Genomic DNA, 18,762 nt, shown 5'->3' on the forward strand with positions numbered 1-18,762 from the left:
AAAACCAGCGTGTCAATGACCGTACCAGGCTACCGGACAGACGCTGTGGATTGTTGAAGTGGACGGAGCTATCCGTTATTTTTCTGTTTATTTATTTATTCGAGTTATACTTTTTTCATTAAGGTCCAACAGCTGCTGATGATGTGGGGAACCTCGCTGTTTTTTTTCTACTACGTCATGGCCCAGGGGACATCAGATGAAATTGTAAGCTATCCACTTTGGCGACTGAGCCATCAATTGTTTTCTGTTCAAATTGCATGTGATTTCACTAATCTATTTCTGGCTTTTCTTTGCAGAAAGTGAATTGTTCTAAATTCCATGGTAAGAGGAACACTCTCAATTCTAATAGTAGAGTAGCTTAACATCATGATAGTTCGATCAAAAACAGTGTTTTAAGCTATTTGGTATTGTTTGATATAATTCTATTCTCCAATGTCTTTTGCATAAAAAATAGAACACGAGGCAGGAGGACACAAGTGGAAATGTCATTACCTCTATGTATAAAGACCAACAAATTTAAAGAAAAGGGCTAATTATTAAATGCAGTTGCTTTGAATTGACATGATTATTGTAAATCTCAGTGAATAATACAAAGTGTGAACACCATGCACTGTTGTCTCATTTTCCAGGCTCTCCTCCTGTCACTTACACATCTCCAAGTTTACTGGCGGACCTGAGAGTGGAGCTGGTGACAGTAGGAGGAAAAGAAATGATGAACATCAGCTGGGCAATCAACATTGATGGTGGGAGACACAATTTGTGGCCTTAGCCAACTGTCGCTTTGCTCGTTTGAAAGCCATAATGTCACTCTCCCATGGGTGGGCCAAATTCTCTGGTAGGCCAAAGCAGAGAAAGGGGATGTAACCTTACTCTGAGCAAGATTCCAGATTGGCCATCTGAGTTTTTTATTTTCTCAAAGGCACAGCAGGATACCCAGAGCTCGGTTTACATTTCATTTCCCATTTCTAGTCACTGGGGAACCATAGCCAGGCTGGGGGGACGCATGTTAATATAAAAAAAACTCCATAAAGTGAAATGTTTATGCCATGGGACCTTTTAATACAGAAAATCATCTACATTAAAACACGAATCCTTCATAACTAAAAATACATAAAACACTGAAATCAAGAATAATCAAAAGCTTATAGCAGGTATAAATCAGGAAGAGGCCCCCTTATGGTAGAGAAACGGCAACGTTGTTATATTTATTGATGAAACATAATATGACACAACACAACTGATGATGGGATGATGAGCATGTAAGAAAACATTCACTGTGACAATCAACAAATATGGACATTGCTAAGCCTAAAAAACAACAACAATAAGTAAGGTTGTGGGGGGGTTATGAGGGTGCAGAGGTGCCCACTTTGTCTATGAATGGTAGGATGTTCATATTTGTGTTTAAATGTTTGTTTGTATGTGTGTGCGCTTGTGAGATGGTTGTGACTAGAGATATGAGAGAAAAATAATATGGTATACACAATATAGGTTATTTATTATTCATACAAACTGTCTTTTTGTCAAACATGAGCTCTGACATTTTCTCTGTCTTTGCAGCCAGTATTGGAACTCTGACAGGCACTCGGATCTTAATTGCTGGGGAAGTGTACCACTGTGAATACAGCTCAGTTTTGGCCAAGGCAGGCCTCAGCTCAGAGCAGGTATCATAGATTGCATCTTGACTCATGCATGTCTGTAGATTTAATCAGCAATTGTCTGCACAGCATGAGTTGAAATGATTTAAGTGAATTGAGACAGCTACAAAACGCTGTGTGAGGTTGAAAAGATTAAATTCAATGCAATTTTTGTTATCTTTCTACATCTAGAAATGGTTTTATTATTTAGTAAAAGCAAGCTATGGCTCCAACCTCATCCAAGCTGCCAATCTTCCTTTGCCTCCACCAAATAGCGGTACCACTTATAAGCACATGGTTATTGAAATACCTCGTCCAGCAAGTAAGTTCATTTTTTTTTGTTCAGTTTTTTGATACTCAATTAACATTTTATTTGTGTATGGTTTGTTATCCACACTGTAAGGAATGAAACTCAGCATTAACATAGGTAATAACACATTTTTCAAGTCTTATCATTAAAATGTGTGACGGGTACGAGATAAAGATATTAATGTGTTTTTTGTAATCTCAGTTATGGCTGCTATGTTGTTTCCATACAGGCAGCATTATGTGAAAAGTATTCAAATGTTTAAGCCTTCTTTTTTGTGTTTTTCAGGCATTACATCTAAGCCTACTACTACTGCTTACTTACCAACTACAGGTCATATAGGTAAGCAATCTCATTTGCTGGTGGATGTGTGTACAGTAGGCTATATATGTATATAATGTATAGTACTTTACAACAACATTGTTGATAGTTCCATTTTTACAGTATTTTTTTTCACTTAGGTTTTTATTGGGCAAACAAACAAAGCCAGACAAGAAAACAAAAACAAACTACAGTCCTTTTGGGAGTTGCATTGCTTCTTGTTTATTCATTAGTTCTCTCAATTACATCCTCTGCATCTAATGTTCTTTCACTAGTCTTTGTCGTTGTTCAAGGTCCTGAGAAATGTCCATTTCAGCCATTTGTCCTCCATCCCTGTTTCTTGCAGTCTTGTGGTGGTGTCAATTTTTCCATTACATAGATTTCCTCTAGCATCCATTTTTCCTGAGTCGGAGGATCCTACAGTATTTTATTTTATATTTCAGTGCAGAAGAGATCACATCTTTAGTTAATAATCACAATTATATAAAGCACTGTTAGTACAATTTCAATATAATTAATCAATGTAGTGTGTATGTGTTGGTCTATGCAGGCTTAAAGAAAGTAGCAGTCAACTTCACAAACACTGTGGGGGCCATTTTTGGAGGACTGGCCGGTTTGATGATCCTATGTTCCTGCTTCATAATCTGTAAATACAACACTTTTTTTAAAGACATTTTGATGAAAGAATGCCTAGGCAACAAAATAAAAGATGTTGGATGGAAAAGATGCTCAACTTAATGCACATGCATGGGCTCACTTCATCAATCTTGCAACCATGATTTGGATATGTCCTCAGTTACTAGCTACTGGACCAAAATACACGAAACTTGCAAAATGCTTCCCAACACATTAAGATTAAAGTTCTGTCACATTGCAAAAGAGCTTAGCTGTAACCACTATAGTGGCTCAACATTTGTTATCTTGCACAAGGAAACATGCTTCCCCTGCTAGATTTGAAGATTTGATGAAAAAAAGTACTGAAATGAATCAAGCTTGGGCTCACCACAGACAAATTCAGAAATCCCCTCTGAGGTATATCAACTGTTTGACACTGCTGCCATGGGGCTGAATATAACTAACCTGTCTATCCAATATTTTCTTGCTCTCCAGATAAAAGACGGGGAACCAACTTTGCCAACCCATGGGGTTTTGAAAAGTTGCCCATATCTACCATGGCTTCCATCCCCGTCTTGGTGGTGTACCCTGCAGAGAATTCAGCCTTCCAGCAGGCCGTGGTGGCCCTAGCTGAGTTCCTGCAGTGGCACGGGGGCTGCAGAGTAGCTGTGGACATGTGGCAGCAGGGGACGATTGCAGCACTGGGGCCAATGCGCTGGCTGGCAGAACAGGCCAATGCAGCACACAGAGTGCTCATCGTCTGCCCACAGGTAAGTTGTATGTCATACTCATCATTTATTTATTTATTGCCATCAGGACCAGGAGTGATTCAACAAAGAAAAACACTTTCTTATCTTCTCTCAGTCCTCTTCTCAGACAAGCCACTCTCCACCCAACCACACCTTCCCAGAATCCTCCATCCCAGCAGCAGCTCATGACCTTTATCCACTGATTCTCAACATGGTGGCGAGCCATGCAAAGAGTGCCAGCGACTCGGCTAAATTCTGGGTGGTGCAGCTGGGCGAGCAGCAGGACAAGGAGCCTAGTAACCTTGCGCCGGAACTGAGGGCATGCAAGTCTTTTTGTCTGTTGAAAGACTTAAACAAGCTGCACAGGTGTCTGCATACCCAGAGTCAGCATAAGAAGAAGGTATCTGATCTGATATTCAGACCAGGGAATGCCTACAGTGAAAAGTGTACAGTGAAGTTGAGGGAAGCTGTAGAAAAACTACGTGGACATCAGCCAAGCATTTTCAGAGAAGTGGAACCAATGAGATCTGTGGTTGCTATTGTTTGAACATCTTTAATTAAATTGTTTATATTGGCGGATAAAGACGAGGAGTAGGAATAGTTGATGAGGGAATAGCCGAGTCTTTCGTTGTGCTTTCTGCATATATTCACTTATTTTGTTTTAGGTATGGCATAGACATATGCTGATATTGGTTACTTAAACACTGGCGTTGAAACCGCAGAGTGGATATGTGTCTCTGTCAGTGTTTCATCTTTAGTGTTTTGTGTTTGAAGCACTGCATACCATATTATATATTTTCTGATAACCTCAAAGTTTCCCATTTTTTGTTATCCACCTCAAGGATGCTCTGTTAGTGTTTTCTCTGTTGTCATCATCATGCTCTGTAAACTGATGAACAGTAGTACAAAAAAAGAAAAGACCACTTCTCTTTTTGTGTAATAGATTTACGAAATAATGACTTTATGTATTTCTTTGTTATGTTTATATTTAATCTGCAATTCTTATATCTATGAAAGAGAAAGAGGTGGTAGCTACTCCTGCATTGTGTACCCCTGAAAGGGATTAATGGGTATAAAAATGTATGAATATTGTCCTTTGTATTGTGTTTGTTGAATTTTTCTTTAAATGAAATGACAACTGTTAATTAAAATCATTTTTTGATACAGCTTGTTGTAATTTAAGAACAAAATTGTTTGTTGGAATATGAATATATTAGTCAACTTGCAAAGCCTGCTGATGTTACTGGGCTCTCTGCCTTAGCTATGAGCTGCAGCACTATACAGTTACAGTATAGTATACACACAGACAGGTCATACATATTTGTCCTGGAATGGACAACTAAATTATCTTACTGGGGATAGGCTAAGTGGCACAACAGACCGGCGGCTCAATTAAAAGTGGGGCCACCTAAAATCTGGGTTGGGTCACCAAAACATACTGGGTGTTTCACCTTTAATTGGTCTGGCATGACCAGCATATGTTGCTACAGTTAGTAAACTGCTGTAACTGCTTATACCGAGTCGGTTTGCTAACTTTTAACTTTTAACTAACTATTCTGTACTTTTGCTTCTTTTATTCTTCATTTTAGGATTCACTACCTGATGCCACACAAGTGGCTGGTGTTTACCAAAAGTCAGTCATGTTTTACTATTGAATATCTGAGTAAAGTTCGTAATAAAAAATATAAAAATAAAAAACACTTGATCTACAGTAATTCTACATTAAACTTAGCAAAGCAATTTAATGTTTGACCGTTACAAGACAAGAGACAGAGCCATAGACCCTTGATTATTTTTTATTACATATGTAATAAAATATATATATTAATGTTTTAATATTAATATTAACGCTCTATGGTCCGAGCCCATGAAGAGCCAAGACAAACCCTCTTTTGACAAATAGAAATCGCTATTTTGTACCACGTGATCAAACACGGAAGTATAATCTACCGCTGCGTTGCTGTCTCAACTTTCCATTTAGAGCAAGATTCTCTATTGTTGTTGCAGTTTGAAGCACTTTACACGCACAAGGACGTCGCGACTCATTATTTCTGACTAATTTAGTTAACTAGCTACATGTATCAGTAACCATGACTCAAGCTGAGAAAGAGCAGGACAGCGGGAAGGAGAAAGAAAAGGAACGAGATAAAGAGAAAGAGAAAGAGCAACAACGTGGGGTGAAAAGACCCATCGCTCCTCCAGCCATCCCAGACCCTCTTCAGGAGGTGAGAAATTGGAAGTCAAATGTTTTTGTTTTATTGCTCATTTTCCCAAAATACTCGTCTCAGTCTATTACTCAGCTTATTAAACTCCCACGAGCACAGACAGCCCCTGTTCTGGACACAGGGGGGTGGACACATTAGTATGAGAGATACAGTTATATAGAATAATTAGAAAGACAGTGTCAAATGCTTACTTGCTAAATGAATTTGCAAGAACACAAAATGAAAATAAGAGAGTGGAGGCTGTTATAGCAGAAGAATATTGGATGGTTTTTGTTTGAGCTATTCACATGCCAGGTGTCCCCATACATTAGTGGCTTTTTGATTTGTTGTGCATGACATGGTTATGTTTATGCTGACCATCACTCTGTCTGTATTCCTTTTTTTTGCAGCAAATACAAAGCAATTTTATAATTGTCATCAACCCTGGTTCAAGGACACTCCGCATTGGCCGAGCAACAGACACTCTTCCAGTAACACTCCCACATGTGATAGCCCGCAGACACAAGCAAACTGGACAGCCCTCATATGAAGATCCCTGGCTGTTGAGAGATGGTCTAAATGTCAGTCACGCATGACCACATACACTCACAATACAGGGTTTTATTCTTTGTCTTACTCCACTGTACTCAATTTTCCAATTTGTCCCATTTTTCTTTCACCCTCATTGCTTCTACTTCCCGTTTGACAGAAAGTAGAGAGTAATGAGCAGAGGCAGAATGGGCTTAAAATGGTTGACCAAGCCATCTGGTCCAAGAAGATGTCGAATGGAGTGCGGAGGACACCTGTGTCCGCTGAACAGGTGTGTATTATGAAATAGAGAGAGAGAAGAAAATTGTCGCATATATATGTATTACTTGATACAATGATGTAGTTGCTTGTTTGGTATAAGTAACATTTTCCGTTTTTGAAAGAAAAGTTAAGCACTTCGGGCTGCATCGCCTGTATAAAAGATAGTAAAAAGAAAACAAGGTTGATGTTAAGAAATTCATAAAATTGTGTGTGTTGTGTGTAGGCCAGAGCGTATAACTGTCAGATCCGGCCGGCAGTACTAGACAGCAGCTCAAGGGTGAAGTGGACCAACACAACTCACCAGCCTCCTCATCTGGTGGGAGAGGAGGTCAGTGCAAGTGTCTGATAAGTCCTATAAAATCCAACGATATTACTTAAACTCTTGGTCTGCTTTAACTATATATCTCTTTCTTTTGCCCCCCCTTCCATCCTGTCATATTGTAGGCTATTTATGTGAATCCATCTGACTGTTACAACATCCACTGGCCTGTAGTTAGAGGTCAGCTTAATGTGCACGCCAGTCCTGGAGGCTCACTGACCGCTGTCCTGGCTGACCTCGAGACCATCTGGACTCATGTTATTCAAAAGCAACTAGAGATCCCCCTCAAAGACTTAAAGGTATTACGGTTAAAAATTCACTCTTTTGTGGGCAAAGTTGAAAGTACTCTGCAGCATGTAGAAAATATTGAAAAATAGATTTTTTTTCACATTACTGGTTCGCTTTTTTGACTGGTTGCCAGTATTACAGATGCATCCTATTGGTCCCTGACATTTACAACAGGCAGCACATCAAAGAAGTTGTCAACATGCTGCTGCTTAACATGGGCTTCTCAGGTATTACACACATTTACACATGTTCATGGCTAAGCACACAACAAAAACGTACCAATATGTCACCGTTATATTCTGCCATAGCCTATTCACGGTAGGCTCAGGAACCATCTAATTTGTCTCTCTTGGCTTCACCTTACCCTCTGTCCTGTGTGTCTGTGTGTGTCTGTGTGTAGCAATCATTGTGCACCATGAGTCGGTGTGTGCTACCTTTGGCAGCGGGCTGAGCAGTGCTTGTGTCGTAGATGTAGGAGACCAGAAGACCAGTCTTTGCTGTGTAGAGGATGGAGTGTCCCACCGCAACTCCAGGTGGGACTGAGAACCACTTTTATGCTTATTTTATGTCTAGGAAATGTTTTATTTTATTGACGTTGTAATTGCAGCTATATTCATCAATCCCCTTTCACACATGAAACGCAGAACAGACATAACAAAACGGAATTTATTATGTGCAGCGGCTGGAGGGTCAAGGTGAGAATTTTGCTTCTGAAATTCTCTTGAATTACCTTCCAATAACTTTTGCACCACATTTTGCTTTTCCTCATAATATCCCTTATAATCCATAGGAACAGTTAGTGTGTTGGGTCAAATAGGAAAACAAATATCCACTGTGATGTTTTGGAGATTTCAAGGTGTTACATTCAATGTTTTGTCTGTTGGACTTTGCAGGCTGTGTTTGGCATACGGTGGCTCAGATGTGACCCGAACTTTCTTCTGGCTCCTTCAGAGGGCGGGCTTTCCCTACAGAGACTGTCAGCTGTCCAGCAGACTGGACTGTCAGCTCCTGCAGCATCTGAAAGAGACTTTTTGCCATCTAAACCAAGTATGTGTTGGTCAGGGGGTGGGGGTAGTGTTTACAGGGAGTATTGGGGAACTGTAGCTTGTACGTTGATTAGTTTTAGTCAAACCTTTACAACTTTGTGACTGTTTAGGTTGCGTTAGTTGTTCTAAAGAAGGGACAGAGAAATCTGCAGTTATTCAGATAAAAAAAAAGTGTCTTTCCTCCACTTATTCCAAATAGGACATATCAGGACTACAAGATCATGAATTCCGGACACGTTTCCCAGACGCCCCAGCTCTTCTCTACCAGGTTCGACTCGGGGACGAGAAATTACAGGTACTTTGTTCCAATTGTTATGACAGTGTGCTGACTCCAGCTTGTGTACTGGAATCACTTTTCATTTATTGCTCTATTTATGCCCCCCCCCCCCCCCCCCCCCCCCCCCCCCCCCCCCCCCCCCCCCCCCCCAGGCACCTATGGGTCTTTTCTACCCAACCACATTTGGCATCGTAGGTCAGAAGATGACATCACTTCAGTACCGTTCCCAAGGCGACTCAGAGGATCCTCATGATGAACACTACCTGCTGGCTACACAGAGCAAACAGGACCAGGTAACGCACACTCAACGATTATATAACAATAATAAACATCATTTCTTCAGATATAGGCTCTGGGCCCTATCTTGCACCCGGCAAAGCGCAACCCAAAGCCAGACGCAAGTGTCTTTGATATTTTAAGACCGTCTAGAACCCACGTCATTTAAATAGCTAATGCACTTGCACCCATCTTAAGACCGACCAGCGCCCACGTCATTTAAATAGCCAATGCACTTGAACCCATCTTTGCACCCATGGGCGTGCTGGTCTTAAAGGAGGTGTGTTCAAGGGAATTCTTGGCATATTGCTATCTTGAGGCAGCGGGAAATGATGGCACCATTGACCAACAAAAAAAATGGTCTAAAGTCAATTGCGCAGCATTACATTGTTATTTGAAAAGCACATTAGTAAAATGTGCATAGGCTTATGCACAGTGCTCATACACTGTGCTTGTTACAGACAGACACACACACACAGAAAAACGCAGCAGCACACAAACATGCAAAAGATTACAAATAAAAATATGACAAATCTGGCATCATTATAGCAATGCTCCAAGGTATAAATGTGCCTGGCTTTTAAAGGGAGTAGGAGATAACACTCTGATTGGTTTATTGCATGACACTAAGTACAACCCTTTTGAACCATGCGCTTCACGTTGTGCCCTTAGATTGTTACAAATAGGGCCCTTTGTGATTCTTGTCTATTTATTTTTTAATTCTCCCATTTTCTTTACCAGTCCTCCAAATCTGCTGCAGACCGGAAGGGTATTTCCAGACCAGGTGGTGGTATGGATGGTGAGATGAGTGGTCAGGGAGGGATTGGGGAGCTCTCTGACCTCACCAGGGGCTGTGGGAGTGGTGGTGGTGGAGGAGCGATGAAGGTGGAGATGGAATTTGGGCCTGCCCAGGGGGAGTGTCTGATGGGGGCGGGAGAGGTGGAAGAGCCCCTGTCTGCTCACCTCTCCAGGAAGACTGCTATCATGAGCCAGTTTGAGAGCAAAGCACTGGGCCTGGATAAAGCCATCCTGCATAGCATCGACTGCTGTGGTAAGAGAGGACAGAGTGGGTTAAAGTAAAAAAAAGGGATCAGAGGACAAATGTTTTACAGTGCTCAGTGTTTTGTGTTTTGGCTCATCTAGCAATTTTTTCTTTTTTTATAGGATCAGATGAAACCAAACGCAAGATGTACAGCTCCATCCTGGTAGTGGGAGGAGGGCTCATGTTCCGTGGTGCTCAGGAGTTTCTGCTTCACCGCATCATCAACAAGATGCCACCCTCATTCAGAAGACTGGTAGACAATGTGGAAGTTATCACACGGCCAAAGGTAACCTGGGATATGTTGTACATCATCATAGGATAGGGATCTGTAATGCATGCAAAGTAGCATGATGTTCAGTGGGCTTCATTTTCCTATATTTTCATGTATGTCAAAGGTTGGGAGGTTTGTGACATATGTGCTACACACAACATACTGTATGTACATCCTGGAGAGACAGGAAGCACAATGCTATACACAACTCCCTTAATGTACATGTGTATTGACGTGCTTGTGTGTTAGGACATGGACCCTCAGCTGATCTCGTGGAAGGGAGGAGCTGTGCTGGCGTGTCTCGACACCACTCAGGAGATGTGGATCCACCAGAGGGAGTGGCAGCGCTTTGGTGTCCGAATGCTCCGTGAGAGAGCTGCCTTTGTCTGGTGAAACCAAACAGATTGGACTTAAATCTAACACCGTTTCTACACCGGAGGCATAGTGTGGGCATGTAAACATGCAGAAAGACTAAAATTATACTACTCTTAAATACAAAATCCACACTGCAGATATATTCACATTGTGGAATAAAAACCACAAGTGTTTTACAAGAGGCAAAAATTAAAATTAGGACATCATCTCTGTGCATAGTGGGGAAAGTATGTTGACAGAACCACTTTCACATAATGTGTCAATACCAAATGTTTCAGTTTTCATCAAACAATCTTAGTGTTTTCTGTATTTTATCCACCAGACACCCAGATGAGGTCATTGTTTAGAACAACTTTAAAACAGTCTTTAATAATTCTGTAAATAATACTACAAGTTTCCCATGTTCATAAAAATTTGGATATGTAAATAAACCTGTCACCCTTGGATACACAAGAATTGCATTTGATGTGGGACAATCAATCAATTTTTGGAATTATGAAGGTTTTACATTTAAACACATGGTTGCCTCAAGTAAGACCCAATTTTCCCAAAGGGTAACTTAATGCTAACCCTAAAACTTATAGGCATTATGCAACTGTTGCAGTGGAGTTAAAGAGACAAATGCGTCCACAAGCTCTGGCTTATTATAGTTCAGACACAAAATCACCCAAATCTTGGATTGAATATTTTATATATTCACATCATCAATATTGAGTTACAAGTATGCCTTCTCATTTTTGATCTACATAGACAAGTTGTGTCATTACCGAGTGTGATAGTAATGGAACAGGACAAATGTAGTAGCAACATGTTTAAACTCTCACATTTAATGATCAGACAAAATGCAATGACAAATGCAAAACAACAAACCAACTTATTATTGCTGATTAAAATCAAGACGTCAGTAACACACATCTCTAAGAGACTGGTGTGAAAGGAAAGGGTTGGGGCCGGAAGAGGAAAAAAGGATAAGATGTGGATAGCTGCTGTATCAGCCGTTCTGGCCCCTACGTGTAGGAATTCCCAGAAAGGCATCAAAAAACTGCTTGTGGCAGTGGCAGCCGATGAGGAGGGGCTTCAGCACTGTGACATCACCATCGTTCTTCAGGTTCTTAGCAAATGAACACTGTGCCAGGCCCCATGCCTACACATTCAGTGTAGGCATTTACCTACAGAGTGAGGAGAGTACACTAGTTACGGTTATACAGTGGAGGAGTAATGTCGTCACATTTCCAAATATCAGTTGAAGCAATTAAAAAAAAATTTTGGGAAATGTTTACATCCCTGATTTATACTTTCAAGGCCACTTGTGATATTATATCCCTAATCTCACTTTGTCATACAGGCTTCAGGAATTGAAGGTACAAGATATCAAGGGGTTTATCAGTTTAAAAAAATCTAAAAAACAATGTACCTTCCTCATCCTCCTCCACCCATTGGTGGAGCATTGGGACCTGCACTGTGGTTTACTCTTCCCATCCGTCTTCTGCCACCAGGGGGACCTGGAGGACTGAAAAGGCAAGCAACAGAGAGGAGGGAACTGTTATAAAATTAGGCTAGAGGCATCAATAAGGTTAAAATGAGTCTGTTATTGGTTACATAATTTTCTACCATATCAGATATTACAACAGTACAACAGATTGGCAACATAAATTAAAAACACTCCCTTCCTGAAATACACTTAACTCAAAATGCTGCAATTCATTTACAACTTCTGTAGTGGGCAATAGCATAACACTATATTTAAACTCTGAAGCTCTAAAGTCCTTGGTTTAGGAACCATTATTAAATGAAAAGTGGACCCAAAATGACAGAACAAACCTGGTTAGACATTATACACCAATGTGTACCAAATACAATTCTGAACTAGTTCCTGCATATGACGAGTACATGCTACCACACAGACTACACTACCATCATCAGCTCAGGGGTACCTTCAATATTTAGAATAGAGGGACATGTCCCACAGTGTGTATGACAGTACAATGCTCCACAGGGACCTACCCTCTGCCATCCGAAAAGCGTGACGAACCAGAGTTTCCATTCTTTGTCATGTCAGGGTGAACAATTGACTTAAAACTGGTAGAGGAGAAAGAAAGAAAAAAAGTCATGTGGTGATACAAAAACATTGTCCTTAAGTCTATGGTTTATGACAAAATACCTGAAAAACATGACATTGTGATCTGCCTCAGTATCAACCACATTAGCAAATGTTATCATGCGATTGCCCTAAATTAAGATGGTGAACATTACAAACATTATTCCTGTTAACCATCAACATGTTAGCAATGTCATTGTGAGGTTGCTGCCATTAACATTTAGCTCAAAGCACTGTTGTGTAGTACAGCCCCAGAAACACCAGCGTGGCACAATATTCTAGTATTGTAATTATCTTTCTATTTCCCCACTTTGTATGATTTACTAGCAACAACACGGGAACAAAATAGCACTTACAACAGCCCGATGAATTCCACTGCTCCCCAGAAGAGATCAACCAGTAAGGACAGTCGCCATGGTGACTGGGACCTGCTGTCCAGGACCTGACCTGAGAGAGACCGGGAGAGGTGAATGAGACAACAGGGACCAGGTGATGGGAGACAGAATAGCCTGTACGGTTATTCACATTGAAAACCAATTTATGTATGTACACATTCCTCCTCAGAGTAAACATACTAGCAGCAAACCAGAGTGAGACACAACACAGCATGACCCAGGTTTAAACCTGGTTACTAACGCTATGCCTGTTGATCAACGTAGCACACAATAAACTAACATAACGGTAACGGCTTTTAAAACTCATATGTGCTGAGCAATAGACGAAACAACTCGCAGAAACCTCCTCGTAGAAGACTCACTGGTTTAATTCTGCATGCATTTTGCTTCTTGGGGGCTAGCTAATCTTGTTATCAAGCTAGCTGTTAGTTAGTTAGCTAAATGTAGCCTACGCTCGGCTACAACTACACATTTATATTATTAATAGCAAGTGGTGTGTTTTACGGAATTCTTTTGTATCAAAAAGGAAGATATATATTCGCTGTAAGGGTGAGAACACGGTTGAAAACACAGGACTAACCACTCACCGTTGGACACGTACACCATCTTTGTGAAAGAAACGTTAAAACCTAGCTACACAACATTCAAAGCTTCACAGCTGTGTTTACAATTTGCGCACTTCCGGGTCCGTGTCACTCCCCAATGTAAGTCGAGTGAAGCTGTTATTTGCGCATGCGTGACTTTGCGACAAGAAGCATACCATAGACCAGGGGTCTTCAACAGGGGGTCCGCGGAAGTACTGCATGGGGGTCGCGAAAGTTTTGGTTGATTAGACTTTTTTTTATATTCCCCCCCCCTGCAATTTTTTCCACTAATTGAAATGTCTTTAAATACATTCAAATACATGAATTCAACACACTGTAGTAAACAGATAAATTGAGGTCTTATAGTGACTATAGGACCAGTTTGATATAACACAATTTTATACAATATATATAATTAGGGGGTCCCCGCTCCATCTTGCCATCAGTTTGGAGGTCCTTTGCCTGGAAAACGTTGAAGACCCCTGCCATAGACATATAAAGATTTTATAAATGTATATGTCTATGTAGCATACAATATGCTAATTTTATTTACATAAGTCGAAGTTTTTGAAAAAGAATCCAAGCTTTTTGGAGCTGGCTGCTAATATTATGTAATACATTGTTTCCATTTCTACCTGTACAAACAAACAAGTTGTTATATCATATGACCTTTGTAAGCTTTACAAAATATTTGTATGCAGTGTTTTGCTTGTTTTTTTCTTTTTCTTTAGCAACCCCCTGGCTCGTTTAGAACGTAGATTAAAATGTACAGAAGATGTTAGGCTCGTTCATGATTAACTAAGCCTCCCTTGGTCTTAGAAATTAAAATAGCCCTACATCATCACTTACCCGTCACCATACATAGAGATAGGCATGGTTTTATTTTAGTTAGCTTAATAGCTGGTGTGGTTTGCATTGAGAGATGATCTTATGGAAAAGTTCTCATGCCTATCTATGAAGTATTGTACTGCAGAATGAAGTAATTTCACTTCACATACTTTTTTTCACATAAGTTTTTAATGCAGGACTGTCACTTTTATTGGAGTATATTCAGTGAGGTATTAGTACTTTTATTTGTTTTAAGGACCTGAATATTTATTCCCCTACTATTGAATAGTAATTTGTTGTAAGGGGAGGTGTTTCTAATATATTGACTAATCTTATTGATATAAATGGGGTGGATCCAATATTAGAAACATCATTAAAACAACAGAGCAGCGTGTACTGTACTTAACAAAACATATATGACAACTTTTTTTTCAGTGTGATGTTTTAAATTGCAGTACAATCTAATCATTTATTTATTTAACGCATTTTGTAAAAAATTGCAATACGAAGTGCTTAACGATAGAACAAAAATACAACCCAAGGAAATTGAATAAAAAATGGACCATTAAGAGAATGCTAAACTGAAAAGGAAAGTTTTCTGGTTCCTTTTAAAGGTATTTACAGATTGTAACTCCCTCAACTCTTAGCTATTCCAGAAGCAAAGACCATAGACACTAAATACTGCCTCCCTGTAATTCTTTGTTCTCATAAATGCTGTCTAATACTTTGCGTCCCACACTACCATCCCTGCATGAAGGTGCTACAAAACATGAAATTTGGTTTTCAAAAGCAAAGGTAGCATGGAAGTTGATAATACAGATATCTTAAGTTGGGGTCATCAATTGTCACTCCGTACCTTTGTAGTAAACCAACAACCACGTGAGCACGATAACCTGAGAAGCTGTAGTCCCACAACACAGCACTTCTCTTCAAGGCTTAATGTCTTCCTAATTAAACATGACATCTTTTTCAAAATCATAGCCAAGACTTGTTAGAAGACACATTAAGGAGATATCCAACTAAGAACCTGACATCTCAGGAATAAAAAAAAGACTTTGTATTTCAAAAAGTGTTTATTTTTTTTATAACTGCAGTAGAGGAACTTTATTTTTTTAAATATATATATATATATATATATATATATATATATATATATATATATATATATATATATATATATATAAAAATAACCTCAAATAGGCCATGCTTTACAGTACAACACAGACTATTATTTTAGCATGACATTTGTCTACAAATCAGGAACAAACAGTATAATTTATAGTTTGGACATTTTTCACTTTTTAGTCTACCGTTAAGTTGTTTGCTCACAAACCACACAAAAAAACAACGCTTGACATGTGCCGGAATTTTGCACTCTTAAATTCAGGCAAAATAAGGCAAGGCAGCTTTATTTGTATAGCGCATTTCAGCAACAGGGCAATTCAAAGTGCTTTACACAAATAAATAAAATCTTGAAACAGAAATCCATGGTCACATTCAACAGTGGGCTACATTTAGGGATGTAGGCATTCTGTTGGTTTCCATTAACAATATGACCAATCTGGATGTATAAGAAAGGCTGAAAATACAACTCGTTATTCCTTTTCACTGGTCTGAGGTTTAGGTTCCGTGCTCTCAGGTGCACCAGGCTTTTATGTGATGCACTCCTCTTAACTGACTTGGTATTCAGGTTGTATTCTCTCTTCAGATTTTTCTGTGTTGTACTCTTCGACACTAACCCGGGCTTCAGGTATTGTTTGGTCTCCCACAGGCTTTTGTGTGCAACACTCTTTGTCATTTGTTTGCATTTCAGGTCTCGTGCTCTCGTCACCATGTTTTAGTGTGTCACCCTCTTTTCCAGGTTTAGGTTTAGTGTGCTTTCCATCTGGCTTTTGTGTGTCAGTCTCAGTCTCTGGTTTCCGACTGGCTGCTCCTCTAAAAATCCCAGCTTTGTGAAGCTCCCGCCGTATAGTTTTGACTGAGACGGTGTGAGAGAGGTGTCCATTCAACTCTGTGGTTATTTTTGAGGCCGTGTACTCAGGGTGCTCATCGACTATCCTGAGAAGTCTCTGCCTATCCTTTTCGGTGAGCTTTGACTTGCGCCCACTGTTTTTCTTCGCAGATGCTGTTCGTCCATGTTTGATGTACACAGTCATGACTCTGGAGACTGTTCCCCTTGCCACGTTAAAAAGCTGTGCAGTTTTTGTGACAGATGCCCCTGACAGCCGCGCAGCGACTATTTGGCATCGTTCAAACTCTGTTAAGTCACTCATATTGCTTTACACACTGCTATTAAGTGACAAGTGTCTCTTTTGGAGCTGGCAAGCAATCCCAATTTACAGGAAGGCTGCAGGCCCTGTAATTTCTACTTGGGCACTCCAATGTCCTCAGTCGTATGGTGATTCCATTATTTTGTACACTGGAGCAGAGATATCAAGGGTAGGAAAAGATTCACCATTGTGTCTATAAATGGATAATAAGAAATACCAAAAGTTAACATTTAAAAACATATTTGTTTGACACACCAATACTTAATTGCACACTAAGGTAGATGTTCTGTGCTCAACTGAATCCAGTAACTTATCAAGACACCCACAACTAACGTTCAAGCTAACGTCTGAGACATTCATCTAAAAGGGGCTGGACAAAATAAACGAAGCATTTTACAGTATGCTACAGTACAACTACCCAGCAGTAGCTAAAATACATTTAGAGAAGCTCATAAGCATTTGTTCGCTTTTTGTTGACAGTCAAAGGTTTTAAATCAACTCGATGATAATTTAGATGCTGTAATTTAGGCTAGCCAGGTAGCAAGCTAACGTTACCAGAATAGCTTTCATCCTCACAATTCCTTTTACAGAATATAGTGTTAACATTAATGCCAAATGAAACACCTGTGTACGTTGACTATGAAGGTGTACTTACAACTAAAAGTATACAACGTAGGCTGACTGTCCACCGCTACTTTAACACTAAGCAGTTGTGGCTTCAACTGGGTGAACAAGTACTTCCGTTTGTAGGTTTTCAGAATAAAAGGGTCAGGACTATACATTACTATTTTTGTCAGCATATATTGCATAAAAAGAAAATTGAGCAGTAAACATGTAAATCTGCCAGTGTAGTTGTTGTCCATTATGTTTAAGTTAGACAAAAAACATTTGACAGCTACACCCAAAACACAGACTATCACTTGTTTAAATTTATATATATAGGCCTATATTTATCTTATTATAAGATAATTTGTTTATTTAATTACTGCACTACAGTCTGTGTACACACTTTTTGTTAGTTATCACACACAGGCCTGAAATACTAACACATGCTCAGGACCGATACATGAACTAATGGAGAGATGTCAGAGTGAGTGGGCTGCCAGCTGAACCAGCGCCCTGAGGGGGGTACGGTGCCTTGCTCAAGAGCACCTGGCAGTGCCCAGGAGGTGAACTGGCATCTCTCGAGCCACCAATCAACGCTCCCTACTTTTGGTCCATATGGGGATTTGAACCAGTGACCCTCCGGTTCCAACCCAACTCGCTACGGAATGAGCTACTACCACCCCAATGTTAAGTGACTGCAGCTTAAACATAATCAAGAAAGCTTGGGGAAATCCTGGAAATGGACTGACAGAATAGACACATATTCCCTGTAAAAAAATAAAATAAAAAAAGGAAACTTAAAAAAACTAAACGAAAATGAGCAAAATGTCGGGTTAAATGAAGGCTGTGGCTTTATGCAAACATGAACCTCTGCAAATATATTGGAAAGTTGGAAATACAGCATCAGATTACTTGTCTTGGGTCTGGGATTCAGGGATCTGGCTCTCTTCATCAGACTGGGATACTGGTTTCCCACTGGCAACTTCTCTATTTGTCTTATCCTTTTCTTCTGTGCCTTGTCCCCACAGTTCTTCTTTGCTGATGAAGTGTGTCCGTGTTTGTTATAGTCACTCATGACTTTGGAGACAGTTTGACTTCATACATTACATAACTGAGCAGTTTTTCTGACCGACCGACGTACAACTTGGGCACCAACTATCTGGCCTCTGTCAAAGTCTGTTAACTCACTCATACTGGAAGTAGATGTGTCGACTGTCTCCTCTGAAACTGGCAGACCAGACCAACTGTTAGACGGTACCTGTAATGACCCAACAGCTGCCTCTGTGACGTTAGCGTCGACACCTCAAAGTTGAAGGTAAATTCACTGTGGTGCTTTCCTTATTTTTATCCTTTGAGGTGCAGAAACAATATCCGTCCCCGCGGTCTTTAAACACATTTAAGGCGTTTTTCCACTGCTGGTAACAGCTTGCCTCGGCTCGCCTCG

General features: G+C 40.1%; 3 protein-coding genes and 1 long non-coding RNA gene across 5 annotated transcripts; 2 read left to right on the plus strand and 2 right to left on the minus strand.

Annotated features, from left to right (window-relative positions):
* Positions 1–25: 25 nt before the first annotated feature.
* LOC117947516 lies at positions 26–4,207 on the plus strand. Of its 2 annotated transcripts, none has more exons than XM_034876506.1 (9): positions 26–204; positions 297–321; positions 630–743; positions 1,561–1,664; positions 1,830–1,959; positions 2,233–2,286; positions 2,816–2,911; positions 3,376–3,650; positions 3,745–4,207. In XM_034876506.1, the coding sequence occupies exons 1-9, from the start codon at positions 139–141 to the stop codon at positions 4,174–4,176; spliced, it is 1,296 nt and encodes a 431-aa protein (XP_034732397.1). In that variant the 5' UTR covers positions 26–138; the 3' UTR covers positions 4,177–4,207. The 2 variants fall into 2 exon arrangements, with proteins under 2 accessions (XP_034732397.1, XP_034732398.1); XM_034876507.1 differs by having other exon boundaries at positions 3,757–4,207.
* Positions 1,502–17,518, minus strand: LOC117947519. The gene is made up of 3 exons (XR_004657259.1): positions 17,368–17,518; positions 15,899–16,905; positions 1,502–1,512 (listed from the first exon to the last, which is right to left on the minus strand). It is a non-coding gene; the product is annotated as an uncharacterized LOC117947519 (long non-coding RNA).
* actr8 (actin related protein 8) lies at positions 5,586–10,657 on the plus strand. The gene is made up of 13 exons (XM_034876504.1): positions 5,586–5,854; positions 6,244–6,414; positions 6,543–6,653; positions 6,867–6,971; positions 7,088–7,261; positions 7,384–7,477; positions 7,651–7,783; positions 8,144–8,297; positions 8,496–8,591; positions 8,726–8,866; positions 9,591–9,900; positions 10,014–10,177; positions 10,412–10,657. The coding sequence occupies exons 1-13, from the start codon at positions 5,720–5,722 to the stop codon at positions 10,553–10,555; spliced, it is 1,932 nt and encodes a 643-aa protein (XP_034732395.1). The 5' UTR covers positions 5,586–5,719; the 3' UTR covers positions 10,556–10,657.
* selenok (selenoprotein K) lies at positions 11,343–13,745 on the minus strand. Its single transcript, XM_034876508.1, has 5 exons — positions 13,618–13,745; positions 12,992–13,082; positions 12,542–12,616; positions 11,952–12,047; positions 11,343–11,706 (listed from the first exon to the last, which is right to left on the minus strand). The coding sequence occupies exons 1-5, from the start codon at positions 13,634–13,636 to the stop codon at positions 11,703–11,705; spliced, it is 285 nt and encodes a 94-aa protein (XP_034732399.1). The 5' UTR covers positions 13,637–13,745; the 3' UTR covers positions 11,343–11,702.
* Positions 17,519–18,762: the final 1,244 nt, after the last annotated feature.

The sequence above is a fragment of the Etheostoma cragini genome, chromosome 7 (assembly GCF_013103735.1).
Source record: "Etheostoma cragini isolate CJK2018 chromosome 7, CSU_Ecrag_1.0, whole genome shotgun sequence".
Lineage (NCBI taxonomy): Eukaryota > Metazoa > Chordata > Actinopteri > Perciformes > Percidae > Etheostoma > Etheostoma cragini.

Coding starts and splice junctions, on each gene's coding strand:
- actr8 (XM_034876504.1), top strand. CDS start 5,720: ATGACTCAAGCTGAGAAAGAGCAGGACAGCGGGAAGGAGAAAGAAAAG. Junction 7,262..7,383: donor TCCCCCTCAAAGACTTAAAG/GTATTACGGTTA, acceptor ACTGGTTGCCAG/TATTACAGATGCATCCTATT. Junction 9,901..10,013: donor GCATAGCATCGACTGCTGTG/GTAAGAGAGGAC, acceptor CTTTTTTTATAG/GATCAGATGAAACCAAACGC.
- LOC117947516 (XM_034876506.1), top strand. CDS start 139: ATGATGTGGGGAACCTCGCTGTTTTTTTTCTACTACGTCATGGCCCAG. Junction 322..629: donor GAATTGTTCTAAATTCCATG/GTAAGAGGAACA, acceptor CTCATTTTCCAG/GCTCTCCTCCTGTCACTTAC. Junction 1,960..2,232: donor TGAAATACCTCGTCCAGCAA/GTAAGTTCATTT, acceptor TGTGTTTTTCAG/GCATTACATCTAAGCCTACT.